Genomic DNA, 21,423 nt, shown 5'->3' with positions numbered 1-21,423 from the left:
GAAATTACCTTGAGTGTTTTGTTGACTTTAACATACGTCCATTTCGTTCAATCTAGATATTCGAATATCTCTGCCTAATACAGAATGTTAAAAAAAAATATTAAAAAATATATAATGCAAAATTGAGTATAGGAGCCGTCTTCCATCCATATGACCTATATTGTATCCGCACGATCAATATTTTGTGTAACATTACCTTCAGTGTTTTGTTGACTTCAACATACGTCCATTTCGTTTAATCTAGATATTTATGTAAATATCTCTGCCTCAGGCAGAATGCTAAAATAAACTTTTTAAAAATATATAATCCTGTCTGCAAAATTGAGAATGACAGCCGTCTATCGTCCGTATGACCTATGCTGTGTCCGTACGATCTATATTATGTGTGACATTGCCTTGAGTGTTTTGTTGACTTCAACACACGTCCGTATCGTTCAATCTAGATATGCAAATATCTCTGCCTCATGCAGCGCGTTACAAAGTTCGTCACATACTCAGCGAAGGAGATTGATTACGCTAATGGAGAACAATCGCAGATGCAAATCAGGGCCACGTATTACTTTATAAGACACAAGACACTCACCGTAAGGAGACTAACTTGATTAGTTCATTACAAATGTACATATGTTATATAATAAAATAACTATTATTTATTTTTAATTTAAGTTTTACTTGGTAAATATCACTATTTCTTGAATGTTTTTCGCAGATACTTTGTAGCACATTTTATGAACTTTATAAAATTAAACAACTTTGTTTTGACCAGATTTTTATTATAAGTTCACTTTAACCTACCGGTTTCAACAAGAACCTTGTAACCTTGTAACCATCAGAGTTTATAAAATTCTATAATATTAAAAATATTAAAATACTAATAATTAATTACATACCCTTACCAAGTTTAAGGATTTAGTTTTTGGTAAGGGAATGTAATTAATTATGAGTATTTTAATGTTTTTATGTTTTAGAATTTAATAAACCCTGATGATGACAAGGTTCTTGTAAAAACCGGTAGGTTAAAGTGTACTTATAATAAAAATTGGTTAAAACAAAGTTGTTTAATTTTATATATACCACTGTTTCTTAAAATCTATTGTGACACATATTTCGATGCATTCCGCATCATTGTCACGTGTCAAAATAGATTTTAAGAAATAGTGGCATTGACTCGTACCAAGTAAAACTTAAATTAAAATGGATAGATTTTACCACAAAGTGACTACTGAATCGATTAATGAAACATTTTTTTTCACATGTGTTTTATTTGACCAGTGACGGGATTTCGTTAATTCTGACATCATCAGACTGGTGGAAAGCTAAACGAAATGTTATATACATAACAAAACAGGAGTTGAAAACCAAGATTTTATATAAATTATTTTTTAATGTAAATCCATAAATTATTTTAATTTACATTAAAAATTTATTTTTCTAATAAAACCTATCAAAATTTTTTTTTCTAATAATATTCAAGTTTTAGTACTGAATATTAATGAATATGTTAAATTTGTTTTTAAATTTATTTTTCAAAGACGAGTTTTCCCGGTGAAATGTTACTTCATATTTTTCCTTATTGGATTTATTATTTTCCGCTTGGCTGCCGAACTAAAAGTCCCGGGTACGATTCCCAGGAGAATCAAAATATAGTATTTTCCCCAAAAATATATTTTTATTGTCATCCTGTGATAATACTTAAAATACAGGGTGGTGAATTTAACTTTAAGTAATTAACGTTCAAAATTAAAGCGTTTGTGCGATGTAGTGTCCTATGTATTTTATGGTGAAGAAAGGTTAGAATAAAAATAATAATAACATGAACATAACGAAATCAAAAATATATTGTAATGTTTTACCCAAAAATATATTTTAAATGTCATCCTGGGGTAAAACTTTAAATACAGAGTGGATGATTTTACCTTTAAGTAATTAACGTTTAAAATTAAAGCATTTGTGGGATGCAGTGTCCTATGTACTTTATGATAAAGAAGGGGTTAGAATAAAAATAAATATAATATGAATATAACAGAATCAGAATATAACGTAATATTTTTCTCAAAAATATATTTTAAATGTCATCCTGGGGTAAAAATTAAAATACTGAGTGGTTTATTTTACTATATTCTCAATATTATTAATATTTAAAGCATTTACTTTGTGGTTAGTCATTTTTACTTATTTATTTTTTTACAAAAATGTTAATAAAATTAGTATATAACCACTCACCGAGATTTTTACGTCTACCGGTTTCGAGACGTACCCGTCTCTTCGTCAGGACAATCACTAACACAGCATGCAAACAATACTACCCTTCACCACCATAGCACCATTTACACACTCAAAACTACACAAAATGTCTAACACATGCGATTTTTGGTCGACCCGAAGACCAACATGCACTATAGTTTTCAATACAGACATGCGTTACGAGCCGAGGTTAAACGTATATTTATTTTACCTTTAAGTAATTAACGTTTAAAATTAAAGCATATATCGGATGCAGTGCCCTATGTACTTGTTGGTGAAGAAGGGGTTATAGTAAAAATAATAGTAGCATGTTAAAAAAAACAAGGTGAAGTGAACAGATAAAGGGTTGAAAATATGTATTTTATTGGTGGGTATTCACATAAATCGTCTAAAACAAAATTTGTAAACACACAAGAGCTTGCTTGAAAAACGATTTATGATTTTTTCACGAAGCCTAATACGCCTTTTTACACGAGATATAATTTAAGATGAAATATTACAAAGTGAAAATAACATTTTCCTCCGTTAATCGTTATACTTTTAATATATTACTTAATTCACAACATTTTGAGTGAGTCTAAATCTTTGTTCGCAAATCTGGGTTTCTCCACAAATGAGTTATTTATATTTACATCTCAAGATAGAGGAAGAAATATATAGAACTCTGGGTATTTACAAGGCCGACGACTTGTCATAAGCTGTTTTAAGTGTTCACTTCATACACGTATAACATTCACTATTCTACCCATGATTGATAACCACACAACTCAAGTATACTAAATACAATGGCTCTATGCTTTGTCCGCCTCCGTAGTGTAATGGTCAGCACGCTCGGCTACCGTTCTGGAGGTCCCGGGTTCGATTCCCAAGGGGGGTAAAATAAATATAAGTGATTTTTTCACTGTCATATTTATTCAATATTACCCTGGACTGGTACCTGAAGCGGAGGGCTGATAACCTTTCCTTCATGTGTAAAACGATCAAGATAACACTGCGTTTATATGACGCAGTGCCCTATGCACCATTGGGGTGCGGATAAGGGTTTTATTATTATTTATTATTATGCTTAGAAATACTTTATATATCATAGAAAATACTACGGCTTTTTTCGTTCAATCCTAAATATATTATTTTGAATAAGAGTCAAATAAATTAATATGTGATTTAATGGTCAACCGGTCCATGTCAACGTGTGCTACTTGTGTTTTCCCGAAACTTTTTATTTATTTCACTCTAACTACTGCAAGCAACAACTGTGTGAAAGCGAGAAAGCAATTATAACCTGCATTCTTTAGATCAGTCACGCAACTATTCATGCAATCGATTTATAAACATAACTTCTGACCTGACCATATTCTTTGTATTTGTATCACATAAATTTGTATTACAAGATCAAGGATTTTAAGTACTTGATTTTATCAAGTTTAACTTGGTCTTCCTCTGTTTCTATTCCCAACCACTTTCGCCTCATAAATTTATCTTATTATCCTTTCTTCACGTATTGGATTCGTGTTCAAACCATCCCAACACGCCTTTATTGATTTCAACAATAAAGGTGTGTTGATATAACGCCATTCAAATATTTATCATACATCGTTTTGCACAACTCTATAATTAAGACTAAACTTTACCTACGCTGTTTAAAAATGATGTGAAATGCATCGAAACTCGTATAACAATGGATTTTAAGAACAGTCGATATCTACTATGTCAAATTGAAATAAAAAAGGAATATTAATTTTTGACATCTCATCAAAAATGAAGAAGAATACGGGGCTGATGACCGTCATACACTGGTTGAGGTGATCACTTTACACACGTGTAAGATTCACCAATTCTACCCATTTTTGACAACCACGCTACTCAAATTCTTGGAAGTTCTATATGTATGAACCAATTTTGAAACGTTGTTCTTGAATCACTAGAACTTCAGTAGAGACATCTATTGGTGAGATGAAAATAAGCTTTTTATTGAGCAGAAACTCTTATATTAGTATGTTTATCCTGGATTATAATCACACACATGATTATAATCTTCGATGAGATGTCATTAAATAATGTGAAAAATAACTACAATTGGAGATAATCCAGATTTGTTAACAAGTATTTGGACACACTCAAAATGTTGTGAAAAGGGAATGTTTCCTCTTAATATAAATGGCGTAAGAGTTATCAATTTCTTGAATATCACAATGAAATGTATCTGCCACAGTTTGACAAATAACGCACATTAAATTACGTCATGTATGGATGATTTTAACCCTTAGGACCCTTTCTCCGCAAAGAATCTATAAATTTCCTCTCGTGTGGACAATACGACAAATTTCACAAAGAGAGTGGGAGACATATTGATGTCTTTAGTGAAAGCTTGATTAGATTCTGAAACAAAAACTATATGTGAAGGATGGTTTTTATATACGTATCTTAGTTCATTTGATGGAATTCCTTTCTTCTGCCTTAATAGTTTATACTAAGAAGGCTTATAGTATGTGTGTTAGGGTGAATTTTTTTATACTATTTGTATAAGGGTGTCATTTTAAGACTTAATGCGATGTCAATTATTAAACTTTTATTATTTATCAAAAAGAGTCTCAAAATCGTATTTTTAACAACAAAATAACTATCAATTTTGGAAAATGGCCTTAAGCTGAAAAAAATTGTGATTTTTTTTTTACATAACAGTACTATTATTCAATACTTTTTGTCAGCGTACGGTTTTAAAATACCTTTTTACAGTTTCAGGCGCATTTGATAAAAACATTGAAAATTATATAAAATAAGAGTAATAATAAGAACAATATTTCTAACTTGGTTCATATATATATAGAGCTTCCAAGAATTTGCCTGTAAATGCCCAGACTTCCATATTCTTTTTCATCTTTGATGAGATGTCAAAAATAAAATGGAAATTATAGTTTATATTAGTGTAATATAAGCTATTTAAAGAAATAAATTATAAAAAATGTTGAATCTGGTGCAGATGAGGGTAAGAAGTATAGTTATAAAATATTTAAAATTTAAGTTTAACTTGGTAAATACCATTAATTAAAAAATCTATTCCGACACGTGATCCAATGCATTCCGTATCATTTTCAAAAACCGTATAATATTCTCTCTTGTATACGTAATATTTTATTGTTATTTAAAATTGAAATTTGATCTAAGTCAATCTTTAATGCAGAACGAACGAGTGCAAATCAATTTGTTCTCTAAACTTGACACGGATTATATGGCCGTTGCAAGGCATCCGGATCACGTGGCTCGCTAGATGGAGTGAGATTGGATTACCCAGCTGCATACGGAATGCAGCCGAGTGCAATCCATTGTTAATGGGGATCATATTCACACGGCATATTCCGTAAGAGGAAACGATTTCATTGTCATGGTGTATGAACGTTATTAGAAAACCCAGTCGGTGGAGCGAATGGATAAGGAGAGAATGATAAAGAAAGTATATTGGCCAAAAAAGGCTTGGCTTGACTAGATCAATCAAAACCTAAATCTAGTGGTGTCAAAAGTCCACGTATTTGGAGGGCATGTATTACTTGATGTGTGGATGTGAAGGAAGCTCCGATTGTATGTCAGGACAGTAGAGTATGGCGTTCCATCCTCTCTGCCTACCCCTGCAGAAAAACAGCGTTATGGTGTAGTTGTTGATGTAGTTTTAAATAATTTATAATTTTTTTTGTTGATATCTCAATTTTAGTTTTTCAATTAGCAGAGACCGTTAGGAAATGTATGTAATTATTCCAGAATTACTTTACATATAAGGAGATGCCTGAAAACAACTTTTAAATTTTAATACTCTTATGTTTTCACCAATTTTTAATTAAAAAAATTAGACGCCTTAAAAATAAAGAGGAATATGGAAGTCAGTCACTTAGCATATCTTTATTTTATTGCTTCGTTGTTTTATAGATTTATAATATTTTCATTGCTTCCCAAGGATTGTGATGTTATATTTTAGAAGTGAGTGATCTTTTTTCTTATCTATTTTACCTGACTGAACCACATAAACATAAAGCCTGGTACAGCTAAAAAAAATATTGAATAAAAGTATAGATATCTCAATATAATTGATACCAGACCATAACAGACATTGATAATTACATCAAAAGCCAATTTAGAGAGTGAGTATGACTAAATTATTTCGTACTATTTTTTGACATTTCAACAAAGATGAAGTAGGACATGGAAGTCTGGGTATTTACTGGGCTAATGACTGTCATAGGCGGGTAAGTGATCACTTTATACAAGGGTAACATTCACCATTCTCCCATAATTGACAACCACACTACTCAAATTTCGGAAGTTATATTTTTGCTTCAATCGACACCTTCTTGCACATTGCTACTTCTTCCGCACCATCTTTAGTTAAACTCGATAAGTTTTTTGATTGACAGAAGACATAAAAGACCTTATTAAATGTATGTTAGATTCTTCCTGAATTATTTTACATACTAGGTCGACTGAAAAAATAATCATAATATATTTTCAAAATTTTGTTTTCAGTAGTTATTTATTTTAGAAGAAATTGGACACATTAAAAATATTTAAAAAAAAAAGTTACATATCCCTGATAAGATGAGATATTTGACAGTACTTTAAGTGTGTCCAAATTTTTGTTTACATCGCTGGGTTTGTTCACATAGGAGATATTTATCTATTGATGCTACGTATCATCATTATATTGATACTACATATCAATATATGAATAGCTACGTATCTGTCGCGTATGTTTTTGTTTTATGTGTCTACTGTTTTTTTTTGCTGTTGCCTTATAGCACTTATTATTACTTTTTTGCTCTTTTCAACTTGTACATCTTATAACTGTTTATGTTTTAATTTTTTATTATTATTTTTACTTTAGCTCTTAATTAAGTCTGCCTATTAATTTTATTAACTTTTGTTATATTTTATTCTTGCTGTTTACTTTTAACTTATTTAACATTTTGCTTACTCCTTTCAACAACGTCAAATATCAAAAAACATAATTTTTCAGGTGTTCGTTTTTAAAGTTTAAAAATAAAATGAAATGTATTAAAAATAAATATCAAGCCATTCATTAAACTTTTTACAGTGAAACAGATCTTTTACGGTAAAACCAGAATGTTTTTTCTCCATTTGAAAAATATTTAGTTTACTAAAAAATAAATTAAACACTACCTTTTCTTCAAAATGCAAAAACAACACTTTCTGCCCTATAGCGGGTAAATATTAAGTTAAAAATATGCCGCTTTTGCTGGGATATATTAAAGTACATTTTCTGGGCATTCTGAAAATATGCACAACTGAAAATTGACGATTTTGATGTATGACGTTATTGAAAGGAGTGAGCGATTTGTAAAATTTTGTAATTGGAATGTTACAATTACCTGTTTTACTTGTTATTCACTATTGCAAATGTATCTACGTTAATGTTCTGTTAAATTTCTAAATAAGTAAGTAGTACATTTTGATGGAAAAGAGTAAAAGCCAGAGCAATAAAAAAGGACGACCAATGAATTGAAATGTCACGGTTTAAATACATTTCGATCTCATGTCACATTTTTTTGGTACAATTTTTATTTCATTTTCCGATATAACTGATGGCCATTCCGTACACGCGGGTAATATAAATCTGTCAAATATATCAAATGGATTCACAAATCAAGCTTGATTTTGCGATTACAATATTGGACAACATATTCTGATTTATGTATCGCTCGTAGGTGTATTTGAGGACTACATTATCTGTCAGATCTTTATTATTTATCTCTCGATATATTGAACAGATTTCAAATGTTTGTTACCATATATAAATTTAAATTATAGGTAGATACGTTCGCTAATTGTCATAATTATAGATTTTAAATAAGCATTAAACTGATATGTTTTGGTTAATGTGCGACAAAACGATGCATGATAGACGTTCGAATGGTAAAATAAGGAAACAATGTAAGGCGATGAGTATTTCAATGTTTTAGAACATAACCATGAGTATTTCAATGTTTTAGAACATAACCATGAGTAGTTCCACCTAACTATGAGTATTTCAATGTTTTAGAATTAGTACATAAACCCCGAGGATGACAAAGTTCTTGTCAAAACCGGTTGGAAAAAGTGTACCAATAAAAAGTGGTTACCACAAAGTTGCTTTATTTTATAAGGTTTATAAAATGTGCCACGAAGTATCTGCGAAAAACATTCAAGAAACAATACAACTTTCCTAAGCTCCCTTTTTCCTTTGCCCTCTTTATTATCATCTTTTGTAATTTATATTTTTTAATGTCAATTTGTAATTTATGTTATTTTTTAATGTTCAAGTACTATCTATTCTCTGATATATGGTATTAAACGTTTTGATCAATATCACTTGTCTGTTTTTGGTGATTAAAGGAGAAATTGCTTTTTAGCATAAGCCCGTCAATGTACATATATCTTTTCCATACATAAAGAATAAATAAATTAATAAATAAATACAATGAGCGTTATCCATAATAGAATGGTGAGTTGAGATAATTTAGGCATATGGATCGAATGAGTGTGGAAAGAACAGTTAAACAAATTTATCGGGAATATTAAATACTTTACTCTTATGTATGTTATATGTTTTAAAATAAATACGTAACAATAAATAACTTTATAAATACATTTTCTAAAATGTGCTCTCTGCACGTGAAATCTCAGTGAGAGCAGATTATTGTAATTTTTTTATTTGTAATTAAATGGGTATATGATGAAATAAATAAATGTTGAGAAGATTTTATTTAAAAAAATTAACTTGTTACTCATAACACATATTCGATGTTTATATTAAAGAAAAGATGTTTTCGTAGGATGGATAAAATGCAATGAATTAAAGCTTTATAAATTTTCATCAAAGGAGCTTTTCTTCTTTTCCTTTAATAGGGTACTGAAACTTGAAAACCGAAGCACTTACTTAAAGAAAATTATCCAATGTCTGTAAAAACGTCGATTAACGTAAAGAGTTGTGATAAAAACGTTTGGATTTTCCAATTTCAGTTTTCATTACCATTCAACGAATCTTAAAATAGGGCTAGTTAATGGAACATCCTCATTTTGATCTCAAAATATTTAGTATTACACATTGAAAAAATAATTTACAACATTTTGAGTATGTCCAAATACTAATATAAGAGTTTCTGCTTAGTAAAAAGCTTCTTTACATCTCACCAATAGATGTCTCTAGTGAAGTTCTAGTGATTCATGAACAAGGTTTTTAAATTGGTTCATATATATATAGAACTTCCAAGAATTTGAGTAGTGTGGTTGTCAATAATGGGTAGAATTGGTGAATGTTACACGTGTGTAAAGTGATCACTTAAACCAGCCTATGACGGTCGTCAGCCCCGTAAATGCCCAGACTTCCATATTCTGCTTCATCTTTGATGAGATGTCAAAAAATAATATGAGAAAATAATTAATTTTTTTCCTAAGATTTTTTTTAGTTAATACAATAATATATTGAAAACTTTTATGATACGTGCTTCAATGTATTCAATATCATTTTAAAATATCGTATAACGGTGAATTGAATGAAATGTGTAATTCACCAGGTAAAATTGAAATAAAAAATCTAACGCTATTACCACAAAAGGATAGACGAATCAATTAATGAAATAATGTAATTATTTTTACAAAATTTCAATAATATGAGTATAAAATCACACAATGAGATTGTTATCCACCAGTTTCGAGACGTACCTGTCTCTTCGTCAGGATAGTTACTACATTTTTATGTTTATTTTTTTTAACTATTTGTAAAAAATCTTAATGTTTTATTATGCTATACATATATGTTTATAAATTTTTTAAATAATTGTATTTAATATATTTATGTAAAAAATAATAATTTCATACTGTAAATCGTAAAGTGTCCTTGAGTTGTGCATAGTTTCGAATTGTCCAGAAAATGTACTATATCCCAGCAAAAGCGCCATATTTTTAGCTTAATATTTACCCGCAGTCACTTTGTGGTAAAATCTATCCATTTTTTAATAAATGTTTTACTTAGTAAATACCACTATTTCTTAAAATCTACTGTGACACGTGTTTTGATGCATTCCGCATCATTTTCAAACACCGTATGCGGAATGCATCGAAACACGTGTAACAGTAAATTTTAAGAAATAGTGGTATTTACTAAGTAAAACATTTATTAAAAATGGATAGATTTTACCACAAAGTGACTGCCGAATCAATTAATGAAATTAATATTTACCCGCTACAGAACATAAAAGTGTTGTTTTTGCATTTTGAAGAAAAGGTATTGTTTAATTATTTTTTAAATGGTGAAAAAACATTCAAGTTTTACCTAAAAAGATCTGTTGCACAGTAAAATGTTCAATAAGTGGCTTGATATTTATTTTTAATAAATATTATTATATTTTTAAACATTAAAAACGATCTCCTGAAAAATCAAGTTTTTTGATAAATGACGTTGTTAAAAGGAGTGAGCGATAGGTAAACATGTAAATGTGTAATATTTTGTATAGTTCTATATTTTGATGATCAACCCACATGCATTTAGAACCGAAGATCCACAATTCTCTCTAGCTTGACATATTTAAAATCGTGTGCACTGCTATATTTCGGTATTGTCGATTTTTTTTGTCTGGCGAGAAATCAAATGACTTGACATCTTATTATCCGAGCCATGTTCAATCTGGGAATCAGCAGGGGGGAGGGCTAAGTGGATGAGATGGAGAGATATGGCACGAAGAACCAAATCACTATCCATATATTTCTAAGGACACTCAAATAACTTCTAAAAATGTAATTAATTCAAAGATTTGACGTTCGATTTGTAGAACTCCATTTTAATGTATGTTTGATCAAACAGAGATTTTTTTGTATTATTTTTCGACATCTCAACAAAGATGAAGAAGAATATGGAAGTCTTGGCATTTACGGGGCTGACGACCGTGATAGGCTGGGAAGTGATTATATACACGTGTAACATTCACCAATTCTACCAATTATAGACAACCACACTACTCAAATTCTTGTTCTATATATATGAACCGATTTTAAAACATTATTCTTGAATCACTAGGACTTCACTAGAGACATCTATTGGTGAGATGAAAAGAAGCTTTTTATTGGGCAGAAAGTATTTTATTAGTATGTGAGGTCCGAATCCTGGATTAAATCATGTCAAAAAATAATAAGAAAATAACTCCTGTAATTAGAGATAATCCAGATTTTGTGAACAAGTATTTGGACACACTCAAAATGTTGTAGAGATTTTTTGAGTCTACTAAGTTGTATTTTATTGTTTTAAAAATCACATTTTTTTCAGGCAATCGTTTCGCCTAAGCATGACATTTTTAAACAAATGTCTTTTAACTAAACAATTTAAAATACAACTTAGTAGACTCAAAAAATCAGTGTTTGATTTAACATTTAATACATAAAATAAAAAAGAAGAAGAAAAGAATTCTTTATTTACGTCGTCTTTAATGTTGCAATAAGCCTAAATTGTAGTTTTTAAATTTATTAAACTAACATTTTGACTAGTCATTCGATTCGACAATTTGACAATATTTTGAGTGCGTCTAAATCTGTATTCAAAAATGTTCACATGTAAATTAATTCGGGAGGAATCTTACAAACAATTCATTAAGGTCTCTGCTTACTCAAAAACTTACGAAACTCAACCATAGATGTTACTTAGGACTAGCATGTGAAAGAAGGTATCAATTGAAGCATTAAAACAACTTCCTAAGTTTGGGAAAAGTATTTTACCGTAGATAGAATAAGGAATGTTACAGCGTATAAAGTGATCACTTAAATCAGACCATAAAATATCGTAAGCAATTATCTTTTCCGTATCTACCCTCGTGTAATAATCATGCAATTAATAATTTTATAGACAATGTGGGTAGGTTTTAAAACTTTATTGCAAAATAGTCAAAATTCCTTTGACCAATCATAATATGAATGTATTTAATTTTGTTTGATGTATTTCAGCGTTTTTCATCTCTTTGTTCTATGAATGTTAACAAATTTGAATTAACTTCAGAATTGTGGTATACATATTATCTAAAATTCAAACTTTCTCCCGAACGACAAAGTCTACCTTTTGGGATTTAAAACAAACGAATCTTTGTGGCTTATTTTTTCTGATGGTTTTAGAAACTTTTTTTTATTTAGATTAGCAATGACAGGGATATTGAAAGCTTTTAAATGTTAATTCACTTTGTTTCATATTTTCTATAATATTCAGAACTTAGTTCATAATTTTTTTTATGAATTTCTATTTTTTCCGTATTTTGTTTGTTTTTATTTTATTTATTTAAATGTAAACATTTAATTTTTCACTATTTCAAGGCACATGCATTCAATAATTTATATTTAAAATACAAAAAAAATTGTAAATATAAAAAGCCTATGCGTGGGTAAACTATTTACATAAAACTATGTTCAATGAGTTTTCAACGAAATTTTTTGTAAAAAAATATTTGTAACATTTTTAGGTGTGTCATAATCCTTGTACATTCAAACATAAAGCATCATGAGATTTATAATATTTGTAAAAGTGTAAAAAAAAAATTGTAGTGTGGCTCTGTTAATCATAGGTAGAATGGTGACTGACACGTCTGCAATGTGATCACTTAACCAGTCTATAAATAAGCCTTTTTGTAATACCCAAAAATTTATATTTTTTTTTATCTTTGTTGAGATGTCAAAATTTTATAATTTTTTACCAGAAATGTGTTTAAAAAATAAGACTTTTGTAATTAAAAAATAAAAAAAAAAAAAACAAGAATAAAAATAAACTGTTTTATCATTCAAAGGTATAAACAATAAACAAAGAGTTTCAGTCCCTCTCCAAACACAAGAGCTGTCTTTATTTATAGGAATATTGTAACTAATATTAAGATTTGTTAAAAGGAAAACATAGAGTAAATGATAATATTATATTGTAACTATAAAAAATTAATTTAATTTAATTATTTTTTTGAAAAAAAAATAGGAATATCACAAATTAATGTTAATTTCATCAAATCAAATTAATAATTTATTTAGTTCTTATTATTGAATAAAATTATTATTTGAAAACATAAACGCCGCAAAAAAACGTGGTCGTAGAACGAAATTGTATATACGGATAGAAAAGACTGAATCGTGTTGAAGGAAGATAACAAAATATGATTTATTTTGAGATAAAATAAAACTAGTCTCTTGTCTGCAGTCAGGGTGGATATGATTAATGCTACGAGTGTTTGGACAATAAGCTTTTATGGTGCAACGACCGATAGCTTTTAGTCCAATACTGATCTTATAGCCCTGTCATAGAACACAGAACCGGAACTTTATTGAGTCGATGTCACCCTATTTCTGTATTCTGCGTTCAATTTTATTTCTGTCGTAAAATTATACATGTCATATTTTGTTTTGCAAAAATGTCAGTAATATTGGTTAATAACCACTAACCGAGATTTTCGTCTACGAGATTGAGACGTACCCGTCTCTTCGTCGGGGTAATCACTACACCAGCATGCAAGGTTTAGGATTTTTGGACAAAGAAACAGCCTCGAAACCGGAAAAAAATGTCTCGATGAGTAGTTGTAGCCTAACATAACAGTCTCCTTATCATTCATAGTTCACTTTGTGTAATACCACTTTAAAACACTACTTTATGACTACCGATTTCAGAATAACCATTCCATCATCAGTCAAACGTAGACTAGGTAAGTAGTCATGAATTAATGTTTTAAAGTGATATTGCGTGAAGTGAACGATGAATGATAAGGAGAATGTTTTATTACCATACCACAAAGTTAACAATGCTATTAATATATAAAATTTATATTAACATAACTCATACTTGTACAAAAAAAGTAAAAATGAGTAACCACAAAGTAAATGCTTTAAATGAATAAAAATAAACGTTAAACTCAAAGATTTTATTTTTATGTTATGAAAATCACCGTGGTGGATAAAAAACAGTTGGGATTAATTAACAATTTTGTCTTTCTTGTTTCAGATGACTACCGGAAAAATATCAACTAAGGAAAAACTTGGTTCGCTTATTCTACCTTACGAATGAAATCAAGATAAATATAACCTAGAAAGACACAATATTTAAGAAGTCTTAAGTAGGCGGAAGTCGCAACATACTAAATACTTGTTTTATGAGAAAGTAAAATGGATTTTCAATCTTCGAGAACGACGCGTCAAAAGAGAAACAAGTATAGGTAAATTTTGAAATGATAATTTCGATATCGCGATTTACAAATTGATGAGATCGCAAAGAGCAGCAATGGACGCCTCAAGTTTATACTTACTTTCTTGCGTGGTAATGCTCTCCGCGGCGGGCCACACCAGTGGCGGGTCACGACACAATGACTCTTCAGAAATCGTACCACATTCTCCTTTAAATACAACCCGACAGTGGTCCCCTTCTTTAGTTTCAGCCGCCAACCCGGTCGAGGAAGGCATTCTGAATTCGGAAAGATCGCGCGAAACCTCAGTTTCCGATTTAAGTGCCAAGTCAAACGTGCCGCCAATCGAGGATAAAGTTGTGGAGCTAGAAGACGAGTCCTACGAAAGTCCGGATATCGACGAGGCTCCTCCGTTTGAAGAGGATATAGTTGGCATTGAGACGAACAGAGAGATAAATGTCAACGACAATTCTGACACTCTTCCTTTTCAAGAACCATCCGATACCTTCTTCCAAAGCAAAGGAAAAGAGTATTCAAATGGTGATTTTGAAAAACAAGTAAATGCCACTTCTCTAGGCAACAGCCCAGTAGAAGAAGGCATCCTCGACGCAGAAAGGGACAGAGATGAAACCCTCTCGGATATATTCCAATCTGGTGGTTCGAGCGACCAAAAGAAAGATTTCGGCACCGAATACCGAACAGATTTAACAGACAAAGAAACCCAAGGTGCTGATGAACCCAAATTTGAATTTCTTATCGGACTGCCTCTAGAAAACTTCACTGGTAAATCCGTCAATAAAGATGCAGCAGAAACGCAAACGCGGAAGCCATTTGTTCCGCCGAAATCTGCGTGGCCCGTTCCGAGGACCCAATCCCTGACTGTCGATCCGAGAACCAATCACACGACTGGACTGCTGACTTCTGAGGAGGCAGAAGCCAAACCGGGACTGGTGGAAGATTATGTGGAGCTGGTGGAGATCAGCAAGAATGGGAACAACCTGGGAGATTTCGGGAATAGAAATGCGACGGGATATGCTACTCATATAAACAGAACTGGATTCTTCTTGGAGAACGATGCACCGGAATCAAGTTAGTTTTACTATTTTATAATTTATAATATCAATAAACTAAAATAATTTAATTCTCCCTTTGGCTATGTAGCTTTATAACCCATTATTCGAAAGAATGTGTTTCTGTTTTTAATTTTACATTAGATGAATGACAGTGAATTTTTCTTGTACATTGAGACTTAGTAAACTAATGGATTCATTATTCAACTACCTCGTTGATTTACCACTTAGCGGTTTACACGACATATGTTTGATGGGGAGTTCGGCGTATGAATTAATTTTTGAGGAGATTCAAAATTTATAAAAATTTTAAATTGCATCTTCTCTTTCCCTTTTCCGCACCCAATGGTGCAAATGGGCACTGCTTCATACAGAAGCAGTGTTATCTTAATCGGTACTTACATGAAGACAAGGTGATACCCGCGCAAGTCCAGGGTAATGTTCATTGTTATTCATTTTTACTCCCTGGGGATCCTGGGTACCCGGGACATCAAGCTCAGTAGTCAAACATGCTAAACACTACACTGCAGAGGCAGACTCTTTCTTTCACACTCTGAATATTGTTTTATTGACGTTGTTTTGAAAAAAAAGTGTTTTAATTTGATCGCTTTTTATTTTATGTTATATCATTTTCCTTAAATTTTCTAATTTTTTAAACTTTTGTCCTGTTTTTCTTTTTCGTAATAAATTGTAACCATTAGTTAAACTTGATAGTGTTTATTGTATTATTTTGTATACACACGTACAAGTTATGACCATAAAGGTTTTTTTTTGTTTTTATATATACCATAAATATGTAAGCAAATACTATGATTTCATAAATAATATTTTGAATTTATAAATCTTTCAACCTGTTTATTTATTTTTGGGTCTCAGCATATATTATGGAAAAAAATGATACTTTGTAACAGTAAAGAAAGAGAGTTCAATAAATCTTTTACACGCAATAAAATATTATAAAATATTCTAGATTTAAAGAGATTGTTGGCATTTATTTAACAAAAAATAAAGTTTTCGATATTGTATATCTAGTATCCATACGTTTTATTTGATTGATGCTAGAATTATTAGTGTATTTTGAAAAATTCTAAGAAATACTTACCCTTAAATTTACTTTCTGTCATTTTATCGATGAAATACAATAAAATCAAAACCTTTACAGAAAACTCTTGAAACCTATTTCGTTACAATTTTCCCGGAACGTTTCAAAGCTTTCACGAAAATTTATTGGGAGAGACGATATTTATTTATTAGTTTACATGATATTTTTATTGATTTGAAAGACATCTTTAAGTGAAACCCAATTTAAATTATGTTTTGTTGGTTACAATGAATTGATTTTTTGAATAGAGTAAATTCCAAACCAATTTTTAAAAATTATGTTTTTTTTGATATCCTGTTTTATATTCCTATAATCTACCCCACTATGTCATTACAAAAAAAATCTTCGCCTCTTCCACATTCATGCATCTCCTCGTTCATACCCACCGATTATTCCGACTCTTGACCTTACCACGCCCAAGTAATTGAAATACTTGATCACGTCTACATAGTTTTCCGAGGTGTTCTCCTGCTCCTATTTTCATCTTTATTTTCCTCATAAATTTGTTTTACTGTTATTTTATCGATTTTGCTTATCTCAGCTTTGCATTTTTTCACCCTTCTATTATCTATCATACATCATTTCATCGTACATTCGTCTATAAACCGTCTGATTTCATCCTTCTATTTTCCATCTTCAGGGTTCACGTTCAAACATTAGGATTGGCACCAGGACTGGTCGCGTACAGCCAGTTTAGCTTTCGCTGAAAGGTTTTTTCGTTGTTGCTTTAGCTGATTTTAGTGCACCATTCACTCCGTTTTACCATTTTATAATTTATCAATCTTTCAATCCCTAGTAATTTCATATCCCAAAAATACGAAATCGTCTACCACGGTATTTTTTTTCCACAAAGTTAATGCCCAATCAATTTTCCTTTTTGGAAAATCACCCCTTAAATACAAAATTATCCCTTAAATAGATCTACTATAAACCTATTAAAAACAAAATAAACTTTTAAACATTAAATATGAAAGCTGCAGGCATATCCTATATTTTTCCTTAGAAAGCAACAAACAAATAAGTTGGGTTGATTTATACCTGTAATTTCAGTCATAAACGTAAGTGATTACTATGCTTTTGTGAAAAACTTTTAAAATATCAATCTTCTCACATTTAGAAAGATTAATAGCAAGAACTTTGAATTTTTGATAGAAAAATAAGTCTCAATGCTGTAATATTAACACTGAATAACCTACGAAAGACTTTCATTCTAAAAGATGTTATTAAAAAGCAGTTGAAATGTTTTCTATGGGGTAAAATGTCTCGAAGACCACGGAAGAATTATATATTGAGAAAGTTGGCAGATAGCGAAGGCGGAAGGCGGAAGTCTCGCATTAATAGCTGGGGGAGGGTTGGAAGGGTGTGCTGGGGAGCGATGGCGCCAGGGGGACGAGCCCGCTGCAACCGGAACATCCTTCCGGTACGTTATTTCTATGGGCCCGGTAATTCAATAACATAACGCGGTATTATATCTTATGATTGTCTGCTATTGAGTTGAGTGCCACGTCCTTATCGTGTGTAAATAATTAAATAACCATCACTTTACTTTCCCGTAGAGGTAGGCAGAGAGAATAGAACGCCAAATCCATTCTGTATTTGCTAATACTTTGGCACTGGTCTGTATCTTTCTGCTGTCAACATATATAACTAACTTATTGACTAACCGTCACTCCGGTTTCCCGTAGGGATAGGCAGATAGAATAGAATGCCATGCCAATCTGAGTTTGCTAACAGTGTTGCAAACACCTTGGCACTGTTCCGTGTCTGTCTACTGTCAACATAACTAATTAAATAACCATCACGCCACTCTCCCGTAGGGTTATGCAGAGAGAATAGAACGCCACACCTATCTGCCTTTGCAAACACTGTTGCAAACACCTCGGTACTGTTCCAAGTTGATCCGAAATAATTGATCGTGCCAAGTTTTCGTCAGTTTTCTTCTGCTCCTATTTCCATCTAGATTCGCCTCATAAATTTGTTTTTTGATCTATCTTGATTGTTCCACATGTCCAAACCATCTCAACACACCTTTATTAATTTTGTCGAAAATGCTTATTTCGACCTTGCATTATTTTCTTACGATGATCGAAAAAGTTATATAAAGCAAGACAGGGTACAAAATTGGATTACGAGAGCTTTTTTCCAAATAAATTTTGAGTATGGGAAAAAAATTACGTTATAAAATCCTTGAGCGTTTGTTCACTCGGGCTAAAATATTTCAAAATTCCTGCATATACCCAAGAGATAGACTACCGTGTCTGTAATAAACGTAAATGAGGTGTTAAAAAAGTTCATAGTTCAGCGTTGTGTTTGTATGAGATAACAACTCCTTTTTATATCCAACTCTTTGAATTTTTGGAATAAACTTCGGAAAAATTGAAGCAATGCTTTGATGTTTTCAAAGAAATCACTTGTTATTAATTGTTTTAAAAAAAAAATAAAAACTTGAATACACCATTTAATGAGTTTTATTTATATATACTAGTTTCGAAAACTTACACATGTTTTCATCTTCTGGTAAAATTTACAAACTAATTAATTTTTACCAGAAAATGAAAACATCTGTAAGTTTTCTAAACTAGTCGGATACATAAATAAAATTTATTAAGTGGTATATTCAACTGTTTAATTTAAAAAAAATCAACACGTTATTCCACAAAGTTAATGCCGAATCAATAAATAATATATTTATTGTAATATTTCAGATGACTTTTTTGAGAAAAAAAACATACTGTCAACAAAAAAAAATGTTTCTAACCACAGTTTCTCAAACTGTGGTATATTCAAGTTTTTCGCTCGGAACACCATTTGACATTTGTTTTTATTTTCCGTAGACCCCCTTGCCTAACTAACTAACTAACTATCAAACCGCTTCCCCGCAAGGATAGGTAGAGAGAATACTTGGGTAAGAGTTTAATTTGGTAATATTTAAATAACTAATAAATTTTCTATAATGCCGCTTCCCATAGGGGTAAGCAGAGAGAATGCCACAACAATCTGTCTTTGTCAACAACTTTTGCCTCTTCCATATTCGTAAATCTCCTCATACATACCCGCCATGATTATTTTTTAAATTTCAAATATTTGATATTTCCGATTATGTTTAGTTTTCCTGGGTCTTCCTCTGCTCTTATTTCTTACTACATTTCGCTCATTTTTCGTTCATCTTTCCTCATTATTTTTTTCTGCATGTCCAAACCATCTCAATACACTTTTATTAATTTTATCGATGACGTTTATCTCAGCTTTATGACAGATCTTAAGCCCTGGTAATACCTAGACTTCCATACTTTTCTTCATCTATGTTAAGATGTAAATATGTAAAAATAAATCCAAAGAAAAAAAACAAATTTCGCTCACAGGAGTGAAAGGATTCAACAACGTCATATTTCAAAAAACTAGATTTTTTAGGAGATTATTTTTAAAGTGTAAGAATATAATAAAATGTATTAAAAATCAATATCAAGCCACTTAGTGAATTTTTTACTATGCAACAGCGTTTTTTACTTAAAACCTGAAGGTTTTTTTCTCCATTTGAAAAATATTTAGTTCAATTAAAAGAATAATTAAACAATAACTTTTCTTGAAAATGCAAAAAAAGCGTAGAAAATGCTGTAGCGGGTAAATACGTTATGTAATGTTAAAAATATGCCGCTTTTGCTGGGATATAGTACATTTTCAACGCATTCCAAAAACATGCAGAACTGAAAATTGACGATTTTTGATATATGACGTTGTTGAAAGGAGTGAGCGATTTGTATATTTGGCCACACTCAAAATGTAAGTAAAATTTAATGAAATTTATCATATCCTCGAGCTCGGCATTTCTTAAACAGTTTTGCGAAGAAACGCTTATAGGGATTTTCATTGTACTGGATAGAGGAATGTCTTTGAATGGGATGTGGATGTCTTTGAATGGCATCAAATTTGACATTTCTCAAGAAACATCCATTTTATATGACAGATCTGCTTTACGGCTTCACGTCCCGCGAATAACTTTAAGGGTTGTTTTTCTGAATACGCAATTCGGATCATAAAATTTCCCAACTTTTAATTTGAGACTTTTAACATTTTGTGGGTCGCTAACTGGTAGCATGAAGGAAACCGCTCAAATTGGAATTAATGAAAATGGAATTATTTTATTTTATTACTCAATGCCGTCATTAAAAATGTCGATGATAACATTTTAATTATTTTCTTCGCCTCCGTAGTGTAATGGTCAGCATGCTCGGATACCGTCCTGGAGGTCCCGGGTTCGATTCCCAGGAGGGGTTCAAATAAATATAAGCGATTTTTTTCCTCTAATAGTTATTCAAATTACCCTGGACTGGTATCTGAAGCGTAGGGCTGATCACCTTTCCTTCTTTGGGAAGGGCGTGATGGTTAGTTCGTTATTTAGTTATGTAAATATTACCAAAACAAATCATTAACTAAAATCGAAAATATATTTAAAGATAATTATTTTAATGAAAAATTAGGTTTTATTAAGATTTTAATTTTCAAGCAAAAAATATATTGTATAGTAAAATTATTTGCAAAAAAAAACAATTTTTCTTTATTAGGCTTTTGACTGGGGATAGAAGTTCTAATTTAATCATGAACCTGATTTTATGGCTTCCCTTAAATATTTCAACAATCCCCATAGAGACTCTTAACGTCCACATAATTGTTTTGTCCACCTCAAAGTACCCTAAAAATTTAATTGAAATATCACACCCGGGTAATAGTAATAGTGTAATAGCCATGAAGCTTCTTTCGAAACGAAGGTAATACGGAATTCTGGCATTCACAATGGATACGTTCTGGCATTGTCTGGCTGAAGTGATCGCTTCAT

The 21,423-nt window shown here is 31.0% G+C and overlaps 1 protein-coding gene across 1 annotated transcript in view; it reads left to right on the top strand.

Moving 5' to 3' along the window:
- The window catches only part of LOC148307999 (uncharacterized), a 135,575-nt gene that overhangs the window by 39,610 nt on the left and 74,542 nt on the right, over nt 1–21,423 (top strand). Inside the window, exon 2 of the mRNA XM_088262446.1 lies at nt 14,240–15,506. Coding sequence (XP_088118572.1) covers nt 14,495–15,506 — 1,012 coding nt within the window. The 5' untranslated portion in view covers nt 14,240–14,494. The remainder of the gene's footprint in view (nt 1–14,239; nt 15,507–21,423) is intronic.

The sequence above is a fragment of the Brachycentrus maculatus genome, unplaced genomic scaffold (assembly GCF_059751285.1).
Source record: "Brachycentrus maculatus isolate JH-2025_06_01 unplaced genomic scaffold, ASM5975128v1 h1tg000180l, whole genome shotgun sequence".
NCBI classification, from domain to species: domain Eukaryota; kingdom Metazoa; phylum Arthropoda; class Insecta; order Trichoptera; family Brachycentridae; genus Brachycentrus; species Brachycentrus maculatus.
This window is presented reverse-complemented; position numbering and strand designations above follow the sequence as displayed.